The sequence below is a fragment of the Notamacropus eugenii genome, chromosome 4, assembly GCF_028372415.1.
Source record: "Notamacropus eugenii isolate mMacEug1 chromosome 4, mMacEug1.pri_v2, whole genome shotgun sequence".
NCBI classification, from domain to species: Eukaryota; Metazoa; Chordata; class Mammalia; order Diprotodontia; family Macropodidae; genus Notamacropus; species Notamacropus eugenii.
Genome location: NC_092875.1, coordinates 399,583,832 through 399,600,085, shown reverse-complemented (window position 1 = coordinate 399,600,085; position 16,254 = coordinate 399,583,832). Strand labels below are relative to the sequence as shown.

Sequence of the window (16,254 nt, the reverse complement as noted above, 5' to 3'; positions counted from 1 at the left end):
AATTGATGAGAGAGAAGTCCTGACAAAGGACCTCTGTCAGAGTGTAAGAAAGTACTTATCTGAACTGCCAAGGGTAAGACTTGGAGTCCTAAGATACTGATGACTCTCCACTTGGAGCCAAGGCTCATCTGCTAAAATTGAGCATTTTGCAAATGAGCATAAATGTTAAAAGCCAAATAGGCCCTGGCCAAAAATCCGTTAAAATTATTCAAAACTAAAAAAAGTGCATACTGTAAACGAGAGATTTCATATATCAGTTAGTCTCAGGTTGTTTAACCTTGAGCAAATCACACAATCTCTTTAGGGGCCTCAGTTTCCTCAGGTATAAGATGACACAATTAACCTACAAGACCTCTAGATTAGGAATTCTTCATTCTTTCTGTAATATGTACTCCTCTGGCAATCTGGTAAAGCCTGTGGGTCGCTTTTCAGAACAGTGCTTTAAATGGATAAAATAAAATACATAGGGATTACAAAACAGGTCACTTTTTTTGAAATTATCAAAAAATTTATAAAAATATTTTTTAAAACATATGAAAGACACATATTTAAGAATTTCTGCTCTAGAGTCTCTTCTAGCCCCAACTTTTAAAGTTATTTTGTGCTATGCCAAACTAAGACTAAATCAAACTACTAACACGTTTCATAACACAAATTGACCTGAAATTATTTTGCTACTTTTTTCATTAAGTAAGAAAACAATGAGATTCCAGATTGTGATATTACATGATTCTGTGATTATTGCCAGACTACTGCTAGGTGTACATAATATACATAAAGTAGAATTAGTGGCAATATAGGATTTCAGATAAGCTTTGTCCTATGAGAAACTGGGGAAATAGTTGACAGTCTTCTGTGGGGGGAGAAAATAGCTAAAATTCTAACCACTTTGTTGGTTGGTACTAATAACCCCAGCAGTTAGAAAAAGACTCTCCTTTATTCCCCAAACATTTCTTTTCTCCGTTAGGTCCTGCAACTTTGAACCCTACTCGGATTGTATACTTCTTGTGATGCCCCAGCATAGACTATGCTGGTGACATCACAGCAGTCATGGAACCTGCCCTGGAGTCAGGAGGCAGTCTGTAGGGTGAAGGTAAGTGCAGTGGTTTGTTTTTTAACTATGTTGTGTGGCTTTGTGAAGTGTTAAATATTTATACTTATGCCTTTTGGGATGTAAAACAGAATTTCGTCATTATATCCCAAGGAGCATAATTTTTTTTTTAATTGTGCAAAACCGCACAATATAGTTTAAAAATATAACCAAAAGCACAACACTTACTTGTGTCTTTAAAGGCCGACTGTATAATCCTGAACGGTTCCATGGCTGATGTTGCATCTCTTGCATAGTATTTTGTGAGAGCTATTGATCTGATCAAGGGTAGCCTACATACAAGCATCACAGAAAAGGGGATTAGTGAATTTCCACGTGGTTTTGGTGCTGAATGCCTCTTTTGAGCCCAGTTGCTGGGGGTGGTATTTAGCATGTGTACCAGAGTTGTGAATATTTAGTTTGCAGGATGCCTTTAACATTAGCTTCATTGGCTGCAGAGTTGTTGTTTTTTTGTGTGTGTTTGACAAAACAAGAGTGAGCGAGTGGTGTCTCTTGCCCCCTAGAACTTAGGAGATGAAATTCTTCACCAGAACTTTTCTGCATAAGGGGTACAGGACCAGTGTATGCAGGGGTGTTTATGGACATCTGGCAACATAATGGTGTGAGTGACTTATTCACATATGAATAAGAGCTGATGGAGCTTTCTGAATTGTGGAAATAACAGATTCATCGAGCAGGCCCCATCGGACAGTGTTCACACGGGCCATTGAGGCATGCGATCTCCACTGGCAGGATAGCCACTTACAGCACATTATCAGCAGCGACCTATACACCAACTACTGTTACCATGACGACACTGAAAACTCCCTCTTTGACTCTCACGGGTGGCCCCTCTGGCATGGTGAGTGACTGCACCGGAAAGATGTTTCCATGACTTGTTCTTTGTTTAGTTTCTATAGCATTATTGGGGGAGTGGAGGGGAGGGGGAAGAGATTCAATAGTAAATGAATGAAAGCTTTGCAAATAAGAGCTGAATTTTCCATTCAAATTCTATTGCAAATATAGTTTCTTATCTCTGGAGTATATTTAGTGGAAAACAGTTTTCGTTAGATACAGTTTTTTGATAAATATCAGTGGCAACTTTTCCTCATAATTTTCTCTTTTTTAGAACATGTTCCTACAGCCTGTGCAAGAGTAGATGCATTAAGGTCTCATGGATACCCAAGAGAAGCTCTGAGGCTAGCAATAGCAATTGTTAATACACTAAGACGGCAGCAGCAGAAACAGCTGGAAACGTTCCGAACTCAGAAGAAAGGTGAATGTGAGAGAAGAGGGTTTCATCGGCAAGAAATTCTGGGTGGTGACATGATAACTTGATTTTAAACTGCTCGTGAAGAATCTATATTTAAAATGAAATCACTGGAGATGGCATTTATGTACCTCATTTTCTTTTCATTTTAAAATGCTGAATGGTTAGTCTGTGAGAAATGCTAGGCTTTTTCTTCCTCCTTTGACTGTTGGGTTCGGGGGGGGGGGGGGGCGGGGATATCAGGATTCAGAAGGAGAGAAATGAAAGAAAAATTTAAGATTTTTTCCCCCCCAAGGTAAATTATTTTATTTGGTGTAAATGAAATTAAGCCTGAAGGGAGGAAAGAAATTGAGAGAAAGAAAGATCAGGTAGTATTTGAAAGGAAGAGGGAAATGGATGGCTTTCTGGTTAAGAGTGAGAATTTTTGTAGTTATGGAAAGTAAATCAGCTGGAGCATATTTGTTAGCTGAAAAGATATTTACCAAAATGATGATGATATACGTATGTCTTTTGTGTGTGTCTAGTCCAGTATTACCATGTTTTCTTTGGGAGACTTTAATAGTATCATGATGCATCATATACCAATACCAATAGTACTGATCCCTTTCTTTCTTACGCTGATTGCTGAACATTTCTATTCAGAAATTTCTGGGAAGAGTAAAAAGGTCATAGAAAATGTTTGCTTTGCACTTACATTGTTTTTCCCTTATGTAAATAACAAAGGCTGCTTACAGTTAATTATGCACCTCACACTCCAGAAACCTTTCATACAGGTAGCTTAGTGGGAATTTTAAAAGTTCCATTTTGACCCACATTTTTAGTCTTCTGACAGCAATGGTGAGCTTGTTCTAACTCTGCACCCTGTCTTACCTGTAGTAGTCATCAATAAATATTTAGTCACTTTGAAAAGTTCTAGAAATTGTGTTCCCTTCTTATTCAATGTTTATAAAGGTTATGAAATGTTGTTTTCATGGGAATTATGCAGTCCATCTCTAATTTAGGACAATTCATCTTTCATTTGACCCATATACACAAATAGATTCTAAAAGAGTCCTGATAAACAGCCCTTGCAGTGGCTGTGGGATGTTTTCCTTTGTGCCCCCAAAACAGAGCACCCTAGGGAATGGACTGATTGTCCCACAGATGTGTTGTTGTTTGTTTGTTTTTTAATTAAAGAGAATAAACAGTTTTTTGAAGCCCAGGAGCACATACTCGCTCCTGGCTCTTGATCCCATTCTGTGGGGAACCATTTGCATTACCTGACCAGAGATATGTTACCGTGCCACAGAGTTGGAACTCGAAGCCTGTTTTCACATTGAAGTGAAACTAAAGATGATTAATTTAATGTAGAAAGTGGAAACCAAACTACCATTTATAGCAATTTTCATGGGAAAATACATTGTGATCTCTTACCAAACAACATACAGATTAACTTTTTTAACAACTTGTTTGTGATTTTGTGGCTTTCTGTATCATTTTTGTTCAGTTTTGTGTATGTATATATATATATATTTTGTTGCGGTTTTTTGTTTCCTTTTGCTGATCAGACATTTGTTATCAGTTGCATTATTTTTAATATCAATGAGAAAGAGTTCAATTTGGATGGTGTTATTAATTAATAAACCTTTCTTCTTTCTCTCTTCTCTTTTTAATACTCCTGCTGCAGAGCTGCTCCACAAAGGAATAACATCAATAACCAATCTAGAAGGTTGGGTTGGTCATCCATTGGATCCCATTGGCACCCTCTTCAGTAGCCTTATGGAAGCCTGCAGAGTAGATGATGAAAGCTACCCTGGATTCTCAGATTTTGCAGGTAAAACAGTTCAGACGTGTGTGGGGGTTTTTGGATATTGAATGGCTATAGTCATATAATATTCTTCCTCAGTTTTGTTTTTTAAAATCCTTAAAATTACTTCACAAATGATTAGCATTCTTCACTTAGAAAGTAATTTCAATTAACTTTAAATTTCTTAGTATACTTTACAATATTATACAATATGTGAAGCATTAAGCATTACTAAAAGGCAAAATCTTAGTTTTGGAAGAGTATATTCAGAGAAAGAATCATTTGCTTTTTATGAAAAGTACAATTCCTGATGTGTAAATTTGAGGGGAAAGTTTTCTGTTCACTCATTTTTTTGTTTTGCATGATCTGCCGTTAGAAGGCAGCACATTATGGTGACCTTAGAGTCAGAAAGACCTACATTTACATCTTCCCGCTGACACATACTGGCTTGGTGATCCTGGGGAGAGTCGTTTAATCTCTCTGTGTAGGAGGCAGTCCGCTAAGATTATATTGTTGGTGTGCGCTAGTGGAGGGAATTTCTTCATTGAGAGCTCTTTTCACCAGCTAAATCACAGCCGCTAGGAGGGTCACAGCTGACTGGACCAAAGCAGTATTGAGGGGAATGTTGGAAGTTCATGATGTTACAAGTACTCTATTCCTATGCTCCTATAGCTTTTTGATTGTAATATTTCTAAACATTGTCCTTTAATTTGTCTTATTGATAATTATATATTAATGCTTCATATTAAGGAGCAAGAGTCTCTTCCTTTCCTTTTTTAAAAGAAGGGGAAAGATTCCTATAAGAGAATTTATTACCACATAGGTGCATTTGCAGACACTTATGTATATTTACATATGAATAAATATAGTCCTAAGTCTTATTAAGTATGTGGAGAAAATGAGCTTCATTTAAAGAAGTCTTCTTTATATTTTAGCTGGATATTTAGCCCATTTCTTCCATAGGATTGTACAGGGCTCAGTAAAGCCTCTTCAGGTGCCAGTGAGGCGGGTCCCTCTAGAGCTCTTGTAGCAAAGTTGGATAAAGAGAGAAATTTACTTTCTTCCATGTAAGCCTGGGAGGCCTTTTCTCCTTGGGTTAATAGTATGTTCCAAAGGCTCAGGAATCCATCATGCTTATCTTAACTTTGGGGTTTGATAGAAAATACTGTACACTATTGGAGGTTTATTTTAATTTACAACAGATCTACTGTGATCACCAAGGAATGCTAAAGTATCATTTTTGAAAATGATACACACTTAATGCTGGGAGGAACCTCTGGAGTAAAATTACTCTCATTAGGTCCTGGAATTAGGAGTATAAGACCAGTATTTTGTTAAATCTTTGCAACTCTTCTAGAAGTAAGGAAAGTATCATGAGTGATCGGCTAGCCTTTACTAGTTAATACTCATTTACCTTCAGCTGTATGTTTCATTAACTTATTTTTAATTTAAATATTTTTGGTCTTTTCACTGTGGGGCTGAGTAGAAATTTGGAGGTGATTGATTTACAGTAGGGAAATTCCCTTCTTAATTAAACGAGATGTGGAGAAACTTCATTTTTAAGTAATAGACTTTCTGACTCTCCAGAGATAAATATTATAATTCATTAAACAGCATTTGGTAAACATAAATACTTGTATGTGTCAGAGTGTACAGAGAAAGCACCGTGTGAACGACCACTTCTCTTGTTGCTTCTTCACAGAGAGCGTGGGGCAGGGCAAGTCTCTGGAGCACCAGCACCTGCCTGCACACAAGTTCTTGGAAGAAGGGGAATCCTACTTAACTCTGGCTGTGGAGGTAGCACTAATAGGGCTGGGGCAGCAGCGGATCATGCCGGATGGATTGTATACACAAGAGAAGGTTTGCCGAAATGAGGAACAGCTCATTTCCAGGCTACAAGAAATTGAATTGGATGATACGTTAGTGAAAATTTTTCGCAAGCAAGCAGTCTTCCTTTTAGAAGGTACCTTGATGAAACTGCTTTGTACTTACTTATTCAGCTTTGTGTAGAAGATAGTAATTCCTTCATAGGTTGCTTGACAGTATGTTTTCTTTGGTATGTGAATTAATTTCAAAGTATGATCATAAACATATTCCTATTGCCCGGGAGATAATATCACTTGGGGAAACAACAGTTTTAAAAATTAAAAACTGGAGTGAGAGGGGAAGGGAGAGTGGCCTTATGTTTATAACTCAACAAGAAGCAGCCCTGTTTAATATCATATGGTTTTCAATAGGGCTGCTTTGTTTGGAACATCCCATACCAGAAACAGGCATAAGTCTGATTGCCAATGACCATGTTCTCATTTGCTTGGACAATTAAATAATTGCATTATAATTGAGTGACATTTCTGAATTGTGGACTGTTGTGTAGTGTCTGAGTTTTTAATGTGTCCTTTGCAAATACTGACAAAGTACAGAGAATTTGGGAATGAATGAGTGAATTACCATCACCAGTAACCCTCACTAAATGTTTCTAATGATTCATTAGACATAGGTTACCCGACCCAAAAGTTTCATTTAGCTTCTAAGGCAAACTCCAGTTTTCTTTGTAAGGTCAAGACCAGAAGGAAATGCGAAAAGCCTTAAATGAACTATAAGTAAAACGGTTACAACCTCAATAACCAAGACAGTATTGCATTTAAAAACTTTTGAACTTTTAAAAATAATCAATAAAATGATATTTTAATGCCTCAAATACAGCACTAAAAAAATTTTTTCCTTATGACAAAATAAAAAGTGAGAGTCAGAGTAAGGTAGTTTTGAAAAAATGATGTAAATTAGGACATGGGCGATAGATTTCAGTTTGGTTAGGTAAGGGGGCAAGTTTTTAATAATTTTCTGTTCCTCAGTTTTCCATAAAATTGAAATACCTATTCTACCTCCCCCCATTTGATTGTTGTAAGAAGCATGTTTTGTAAACATTAAAACCTTTCATAAATGTAAACTATTGTGTGAAATGTTTAAGTAGTTTGGATGAGGAAGGATGGTTGCATTCAAAAACAGAAACAACAAAAAACTGTGCTGAACTGCATTGAAGTGTTTTGCCCTTTTATTATCAGTGACTCCACATTAAAGAAATTGCATTTCTTGCATCTAGCAAACATAAGACCTTTTTTCTCTGTAACAAATCATTTTATTTTGTCCTGATGAGTTGGGTCCTGTCATATCTCTAAGTATAGTGAAATCAATTTTGCTTATAGTTGAAATAGAAAAACTAAATTTCAGACAATTTAACTGTAAATCAGTACAAGTTCTCTGGTTTCACTTTGAAATTTTTAAGAAACTCTGTTGCTGTGCATTCAGCAGGCACAAATGGGAAGGTTTTTTGTTGTTGTTTTTCACCATGCATATATGTCACAGTTTGTTAGAAAAATGGATTTTAATAGCTTACATTTAATGTTGTTTGGAAAATGTATTACAGGGTTACAGTATCCTTTTAAAAAAATGTGGACTTATAGTAAATGAAGACTAATTACCCTTTTATTCTGATGAAACTTTAAATAGTGGCAGTAAATAATTCATTGTCATTAGGTGGTATTCTTTTAGAGTACTAATCTTAACAATTGTAATTCATAGCCTCATCCTGGCTTGTAGTTTAGAATATCTCTAGATACCTTGTTTTGTGTATCTCCAGTGGTCAGGTTTGTCTCTCTGTCCCAAAGGTTAGAATGTGTATTCACCTGTACATTTGTAAACACTCTATCATCTAATGAACAAAACTTCGGAAAGATATTCTAGAAATTTCTCTAGGTTTTACTTTTCAGAAAAATGATTCCTGTATTGTGGTAGTCCTTACCATGCAGAGGGGAGTACCACTTTCAGGTAGCCCTTATCTGAATTATTGCTTTATGACACAAATTTTGAACTGTCTTACAAATACCAAGTGACCTTTACTTCAGATTTTCCTTCTCTCTAATATTACTGTAACATTTGATTGGAGTCTTAATTAACTGGAGTATTGCTTATCCCATTTTTGTAAATTTTGGTGTAAGTACTTTTATCAGCTGTGGTATTTCAGTTTTAGAAATATAAAATCTTTATGCTCTCCCTACAGCTGGGCCATATAGTGGTTTAGGAGAAATCATCCATCGAGAGAGCGTTCCAATGCATACATTTGCCAAGTATCTCTTCACCTCTCTCCTACCTCATGATGCTGAACTGGCATACAGAATTGCACTGAGAGCAATGCGGTATGTATAGAAATCCCCGTAGGGAATAGAAAAACAAAATTTCCCACTGGGAAAAATGGCCTTTAAGTGACTCCTGCTACTAATTCATTCATGTTTCCTGGAACCAAGCAAAAACTAAGGAAACTGTTTGCCTATGCGTCTTAGGTTGTTTTTTAAAAGCAGGAAAAGAACCATACTTGGCCTACTAGTGTGCTGACATCCTAATTTTAGGGATATTTTTATTGGCTTTTTTCTTCTCTTTTCCTTCTTGGATCTAGAGTGTGGGATTAGTGGGTTATTTTGGGCTGTGTTTAATCACAAGGCAGTTTTCAGTTGAAACTTTCCTAAATAATTCATTACTTTTTGAAAATTAGATTTTTTTCGGAAAAGTAATAATAAATGTGCTTGACAAAATTTAATTGAGGCCTTCAGAGCTGCTGTAGTTTTCACTTTTTATATAGTTTCACCATCCATCAGTAATATAGAAAAGCAGTTGCATCACAAAGTACTTTTATGGTTGGCTCAAAGACAAGAACATGAGTAGTATCCTTACATGTATAAGTAATGGCTTATTGTGGTTTTCAGAAGCTTTCTCACTTCATATTCCTCTTTCTGTGAACTATTCTTCAATTCTCCCTTTTTTATATGTACATTAAAATGTTTTTGTGTTTTTCACTTAAAAAAATAATTTTCTAAATAACCATTCCTTCCATCACCATCCAAACCTTTGTGTGGGTTCATAATGACATTTTTCCATTTTTCACTGAATCTTGTGAAGTTGTAACTTGTAAAACTTTGAGAATACAAGAGCTTTTCTTAAAACATAAGCTATTTTACAAATTAGACCCAAATTTCTAATGGAGAATATAGAATAAATCCCACTTGCAGTCCCATCTGAAGAAGAGACCTGAGAGCTTGAGAACTGTGAATCAGTAAGAAGTTGTATGTCACCCATTCTGTGTCCATAGCCATTGCCCTAGGTTTTTAAGAACACACACCATGCCTCTGAACTGTGTCCTATATGTCAGTCACCTTAAACAAAACAATGAATGTGACCTTGAATCTGTTCAGGGAATTGCCTGATAGATTAAATGTGATAGAGACAGAGAGAGCTGTCGTACGCACGCACACGCAGACACACACGCACACGCACACACACGCTCAAGGCTAGAATTTCTTTAATTTCATGTGTCCTTTCCCTGGCGCTCTGATGTCTCCTTTATTTATCACATTCTATTCAGTTCAGCAAACCTTTGTAAAGTATCTACTGTGCATAAGGCTCTGTAGATTCTGTATGTACAAAGACAAAAATGAAGCGGTTCCTGCCTTCAGGGAGCATACATTCACAGACACATTCACAGATTAGTAGAAACAAAGTATTCGCAAAACAGGAAAGAGAGGAGAGAAAAGAATGAACAATTGAATGAGGTAAGGAAAGACCTCTTCTAGGTGCCAACTGAACTGACTCTTGAACAAAACCAGGGATTATAGAAAGTAGAAATTGAAAGCCACATTTATTGAAGGCTTGAAGGACTACCAGTGCAAAAGCATGGGGAAGGGAGAGAAAATATTATGTATGGACAAATGCTAGAAAGGCCATTTTGACTAGAACATGATGCACAAGGGAGAGGAACATGAAATCACTAGAAAATTAGGTGGGAGCCAGATTGTAAAAGAGTCTAGGTGTCAGTCTGAGAATTTTGTTCTTTATACTGGCGGCAATAGGAAGTTCATGGAAGATGTTTTAGAGTGTGATGGAAAGTAGAGAAGGTGTGTGACGTGATCAGATATATATCCTAGGAATATCAGTTTTGCATCTTTGTGAAGCATTGATTGGAGAGGGGAAAACCTGAAAGTCAGAAAACAAATGAGAAATAGTCCAGGATAAGATGTGATGAGCCTAAATTTGGGTAGAAGTAGAGAAGGAAAATGTGAGAGGTGTTGCAGTAGAACTGACAATTAACAATTGATCATATGTGGAGATTGAGAGAGAAGGAATAATCAAGAATTACTGCAAGTTTACAAAGCTGGAAGACTGGAAAGGTATGCCATCAATAGGATTTGAAAAGTTTGTAAGTGAGTTGAGTTTGGGGGGGGGGAAAGTTTCCCTGTGGATATACTGAGTTTGAGATGCCTACAGATGTCCACCAAGCACTTGGTTCAGCGGACAGATTGGAGCTAGAGGGATAGACATGTGTGAACTGTCTGCAGAGGGTCCTAACTGACGCAAACTGTAGAGATCACTAAGTAGGGAAGAGTGCTACAGAGAGCAGACAGGCCAGGACAAGAGCTTGGGGAATGCCTGTGCTTATTGGCCAAGACACAGATGATGATTCAGCAAAGGAGATCATCAGACAGGTACAAGAAGAACCAAGAGAGACTATATCAGGGGAATGCTGTGGTTGGCAGCATCACATATTTTGAAAATACTGGAGGTGGTGGGTAATGCCAAATTTCTCCAATCTCCAGGATGATAATCGTTATTAGAGTAGTAGTTTAATACTACTTGTGTTTTGTGGACAGAATATTTTGAATGAAATGGAAGTGTTCTCTGACATGTTGAAATCTGGACATACCCAAATCCAAAAGATTCTATTCCTTTTGTTAACAGTAGAACCTTGAGTAGAGCACCAGTCCCGAAGTCAGGAGGACCTGAATTCAAATCCACCCTCAGACACTTGACATTTACTAGCTGTGGGACCCTGGGCAAGTCATTTAATCCACCTTTCCTTGCCAAAAAGCAAAAGCAAAAAAACCTCAGTGTTACCACATTCTGATACTATTACCACTGACCAGGTATGACAGCATTGTATAGAATAATACTCATCTGTAGTGCCTGCTGATTTAAATTACCTCCAAAGTGCAAAGACTCCCTTTAGTCTCTGGTTCATTGAAAGACAGTTCTTGCTTGCGTATAGCAACAGAACAATGGGGAATATTGTTGTTATTTTAAATCCCCTCCACATACCTCTAGCTAGACAATCCTTGCAGGAAACTACTGTGGAAGAAATACTTCATAGCAAGCACTCATCTTTAGAGGAGATCAGAAGTAGAGAGTAGAAAAAGAGAGGTCATCCTTCATTTGCATCCTCCCCTCATTAGAAGGTGTCAGTCTCAGAAAATGCTCTTTTAACATTCATTGTTTTTCTACTCTGCAGGAGTGATTTGCCTCTAAAACAATTTTGGCAGTTTGTTCTTGGATAAATGGGTACTTTTTGGTTTTTTAATTAGCCTACAAAATTTATATGCCTAACATTTCCTCCACCCAATACCAATTGTTGGAATTTCTTTAGTTTAGCCAACAAGTCAAGTTTACAACACATATGTTAAGCTGAGTATAATGTTTCTGTGAAACAAGAAATAGAGAAGTCATTTCAAAACGTCTATAATCTGTCTCTCTGTGTACTTACATAATAATATACCCAACTCTTCCTGCCCCTAATCCCAACAATGAAGAAACTTTCCTCTCATCTCCTGTCACTATATCACCCCTTTGCCATTCTAAACACAAAAAAAGGAGGAAAATTGCTCTCCTATAAAGCCACAAACGTATGTTACACTGGACCTTGGGAAGTGTTATCAGACACCAATCCATTCTAACACATTTTGCTTATAACTGTAATTCCATACTACCAAAAGTTGCAGTGATATAGTGAAAAGGCTGTCTATGATTTCCTGTGTGATTAGGTTGTTGTGATCAAAATTGTTTCACTATTCTTTCCCACCAATACTTAGAAATGATTTAATATTTGCTTTGTTTTCAGCATGATCTTCCATTTTTAGTTTATTCTGATCAAGGCAAGTTGATTCCCAAGATTAGAAATTTCATTGAAGTCATGGGGAAATGTGAAAGAAGTCTGAAGATTGAGTTAATATTGTATTTTCTGAATCAAAAAAAAATGCCAAAGGCATATTTTGTTGAAACCTAAAGGATATAAGAGAAAAAGCTCTTATCATGTGAAAATAAGGTAGAAAGGATAGTTTTCTCCTTTTCTCATCCAATTTTGCCATTAATTAATTAGTTTCTTAATCTCATATGTCTCCAAATCTCTGTTTCAGTACCCTCTGCCCTGATCTTCCATTGCTAGTTTCTCTTTATCAAATTTTTTAATATAAATGAATGAATTTGAAAATTGAGTTAAGAATGAAAAATATGGCAGTAGGAAAACGTAGCTCTTAGTGCTCAATAGCTTAGTTTGCCTGTGCACTCTCATCTTCCTCTTGATACACAAGGAGGCAAATCTCTTAGGTTTGGGTGATTAACAGTTAATGAGGCTTTTGGCAAACTGACTTTGAAATTCTGGCAGAAGAGAGATTGTCTACCACAGCTCTTGCACCTGGGCCATGTATGCTTTCTCTGGAGTCAAGCAGCTCTTGTGACTTTTGCTTGCCAGTAACCACGGTTATAATGATGGACAAGTGAAAAGAGGCAGCCTGCCTTGTCTTCTCATTACAGATTACTAGTATTGGAATCTACTGCTCCAACAGGAGATATGTCCCGCCCACACCACATTGCATCAGTTGTTCCAAACCGGTATCCCCGCTGGTTTACCCTAAGCCACATTGAGTCCCAGCAGTGTGAGTTGGCATCGACTATGCTAACAGCAGCCAAAGGTATAGTGTTATCCTTAAGACATAAGCATTTTGTTTGTTTTCCAGGGAGGGTAATTTTTATTTCAAATGGCTTAGTTGATAGTAATTCTACTGTAAGACAGTTTTTTAGTGGCCATAACTTTTAGGTCAGAAGTAATAAAGCTGATTTAAGTCTGAGACTAACTTAACTGAGTCACCCGACTATCCCCTTTGTGGCTACTTATTTTGCAGATAGGGGATTGAAGTGGTTATTTAGACTCAGAAATGGATAAATGTCCGCTTAATTTTTCATTCCTTAAAACATCCATGAATCAGATTTAGAGAGCTGTTTGTTATTTCACATTGATTTTGTTTCACACGCATTTGCTTACTAAAGGCGTGTTGTGGTGCGTCCTTTTTTGGTAAATCAGGTATTCATGTACGTTGAAGTAATTATGGAGCACAGTGATAATGTCTTTTCCATCAGTGAACATTTCAAATAAATTAACTTGTGTAATTGTTTTCTTTCCTTTTCTTTTCTTTTCTTTTTTTCTTGTATTGTGCACGTATGTTTGCTTCCTCTCCCTTGTACATTGCAGGCGATGTTCGGAGGCTTGAAACAGTATTAGAATCCATCCAGAAAAACATTCACTCCTCATCACACATTTTTAAGCTTGCCCAAGATGCATTTAAGATAGCAACTCTCATGGACAGTTTGCCAGACATCACTCTTTTGAAAGTGTCTCTGGAGCTGGGCCTTCAGGTATATCACCAATATTATTGTGGGAAATTTGAAAGCTTTTGTTTTTACTCTTGTTCTGAGGATTGGTAAATCCAAAGAGAACCTGGTTTTATTAGTATAGGTAAGTAAATCCTTAGGTGCGCAGATCTGTTAAGTGTTCAGAAAAATGTGCCACTTGAAGGCATTTGTGATTCCCAGTTAGAAGGACTTGCTTTTCGTGGATGCATTCACTGTCCTTTTAAAGACTACATCCTTGCCTTTTAAAAGATGGAAGGTCGTATTTGTAGGCAGCATAGTAAAACCCTGAACTAAAAATCAAGAAACCTAGACTCTGGTCCCAGTTTTACCACCAAAGAACTGTGCAGTCTTGGGCAAACCACTAAACTTCTCTGCTCCTCAGCTTGTTCATCTTTTAAAAAGAGGATGAGCAGACCTGCGCAGCCTTCCTCACAAAGCTGTTGTGAGGCTCAAATGAGATAACACATGTGAAAGTGCTTTGAAATCAGTGCCAGTAAAGTCATCCTTCCTCCCCAATAAGAAGAACCCCTCCCCCTTGAATGATAATCCTAATATCATTCTTCCTCCTTTGAGTGAATAGAGAAAAGATGGTTAATAATCCCTGAATTTGTAATTCAATATAATTCAAAACTTGAATTTTTTAGAGTTTTTATTTTCAGAAAAACATGATGTTGACTTTATTTTTGCTTTTCAGTTTCTTCATATTGCACATACCACTTGGGTAGATTTATGTAGTTTTTATGAGTTTTTTATTTTTATTTTTATTTCCATTACTTGGCACATAGGTCTTCCCAAATTCAAGGCCTGCTCTTACCATCATACAGCACTGCACAGCACAGTAGTACAGAACTGTAAATGTAGAAGGTAAAGGATATTGGGCAGAATTGATACCAACTCTATGACACTGAGTCTTGACAGCTTGGAAAAGTTACTTCTTTGAAAAAATCTCCCCAGTTCAGAACAATTATGACTATTTATTGGCACATAAGAGCATTATTTTTAATTTTAATTGACTAGAAAGCACATATAAGCATAAGGACTACCATGATAGAATTGTTTGACTTTTGGTTACTAGATCTCTTATGATTTTCACATTATAAATAATTTATATTACCATTCCATTGATTTACATTATTGCTGATCATATTTTCACAATTTTGGCAGGTCATGCGAATGACATTGTCAACTTTAAATTGGCGACGGCGGGAAATGGTGAGATGGTTGGTAACATGTGCAACTGAAGTGGGTAAGTAACTATGTTCCAAGAAACAGCTTTCAGAAAACATCATTTCTATTTCTTGTCATCTTTAGGGTGCAGCAAATAATGATTCAGTTTTGAGTGTATTGGAACACAAGACTCAGAAATGTCAGAAATATACTTTTGCATAAGTTAAAGAAATATTTCATTGCAACACAAGCCAAAAGATGAATTTCCCTTTTTGTGGCCAGGTCCTCTGTTCTTTAAGCAGCTTCTGAATTCACCTGCAGAATGTTTATTTTCATGCTTCTGCTTACTAGAAGTAAACTTGATTTTTAAAAGATTATTAGAAAGGAGCGTCTAAAAACATTTTCCCACATACTCATAAAACAGTTTAATTGTAAATTTTGAGCTTAATTTTGCATGTCTTGATTATGATTATGGTTTCCTTGGTGTCGCTGTTTCAGAAAGAGAAGTGTTTTTTAAGGGTTCTCAGAAATTCTGAAGTGCCACACCTCACTTTTCTTCTCTTCATCACCTTCTCCTCTTCCCTACCCTCACACTCTAGCATCCCAGGCACTGGGAATTCATTCTTTGTTAGATTCATTGTCTGTGTTCAAGTGACTCCTGAAATTGGAGTCTGCTTTCTGCTGTTCTGACTCGTTGAGGTCTGGCTGGGGCATAAGCAAAAACATTGACTGGCACATCTGAAGAAGTCTACATGATGATACCCCATTAATAAAAAGGAATAATGAGTGTTATCAGTTCAAGCTGAAGTGTAGATCACTCATGAGTGATCCTTCTCATCATCAGTCTTATTCTGGGTACCTTAATGGTACCTCAGACCACCTGAAAAGAGTTTAATGTTGATAAACGTGCAACTGATAACAGAGGGTTTAATTATTGTTCCTAAGTTCTTCCTCATTTATGAATAGTACCAGACTATGTGGTTCTGTTGACCCTTATAGGGTCAATGGTAACTTTAAATGCCTTTTTGAAGAACAGGATAGCCAAATGCAGAGAAGAAAGCCAATTTTTACTGCCTGTTGAAGCCATTTTTATAGCCTTTGCCTCCCCTGACGTCCTCTCCTGTGCTAGTACTACTCCTGTGTGAGGGCATGTTGTTGTTAGTGTAGGTATACCCACCTCGCATCCCTGCCTTCCATCCTAGGTGTTCGCATGCTTCAGGTATCTCAGTTGACACAATGTTGTTGATCTGTCCTGTTATTTTAAATGGAATGAATAAGCAGGAAACATCTTACCATAGAATAGGTGAAGTAATGCTGTTGGTATGATTCTTGACCCGTTGTCTCTCAGGACATGAAGTGCTTTTATTATATCCTCATGATCGTCTAGTTTATAGTTACATGTAAAAGTATCCTAGAGTGAGCTCTTTGTGGGTTAGA

General features: G+C 37.0%; 1 protein-coding gene across 1 annotated transcript in view; it reads left to right on the top strand.

Moving 5' to 3' along the window:
- ZSWIM6 (zinc finger SWIM-type containing 6) overlaps positions 1-16,254 on the top strand; it is a 212,778-nt gene that overhangs the window by 192,738 nt on the left and 3,786 nt on the right. The window contains exons 6-13 of the mRNA XM_072605559.1: positions 1,776-1,952; positions 2,220-2,366; positions 4,027-4,173; positions 5,849-6,109; positions 8,204-8,339; positions 12,775-12,932; positions 13,490-13,653; positions 14,815-14,896. Coding sequence (XP_072461660.1) covers positions 1,776-1,952; positions 2,220-2,366; positions 4,027-4,173; positions 5,849-6,109; positions 8,204-8,339; positions 12,775-12,932; positions 13,490-13,653; positions 14,815-14,896 — 1,272 coding nt within the window. The remainder of the gene's footprint in view (positions 1-1,775; positions 1,953-2,219; positions 2,367-4,026; positions 4,174-5,848; positions 6,110-8,203; positions 8,340-12,774; positions 12,933-13,489; positions 13,654-14,814; positions 14,897-16,254) is intronic.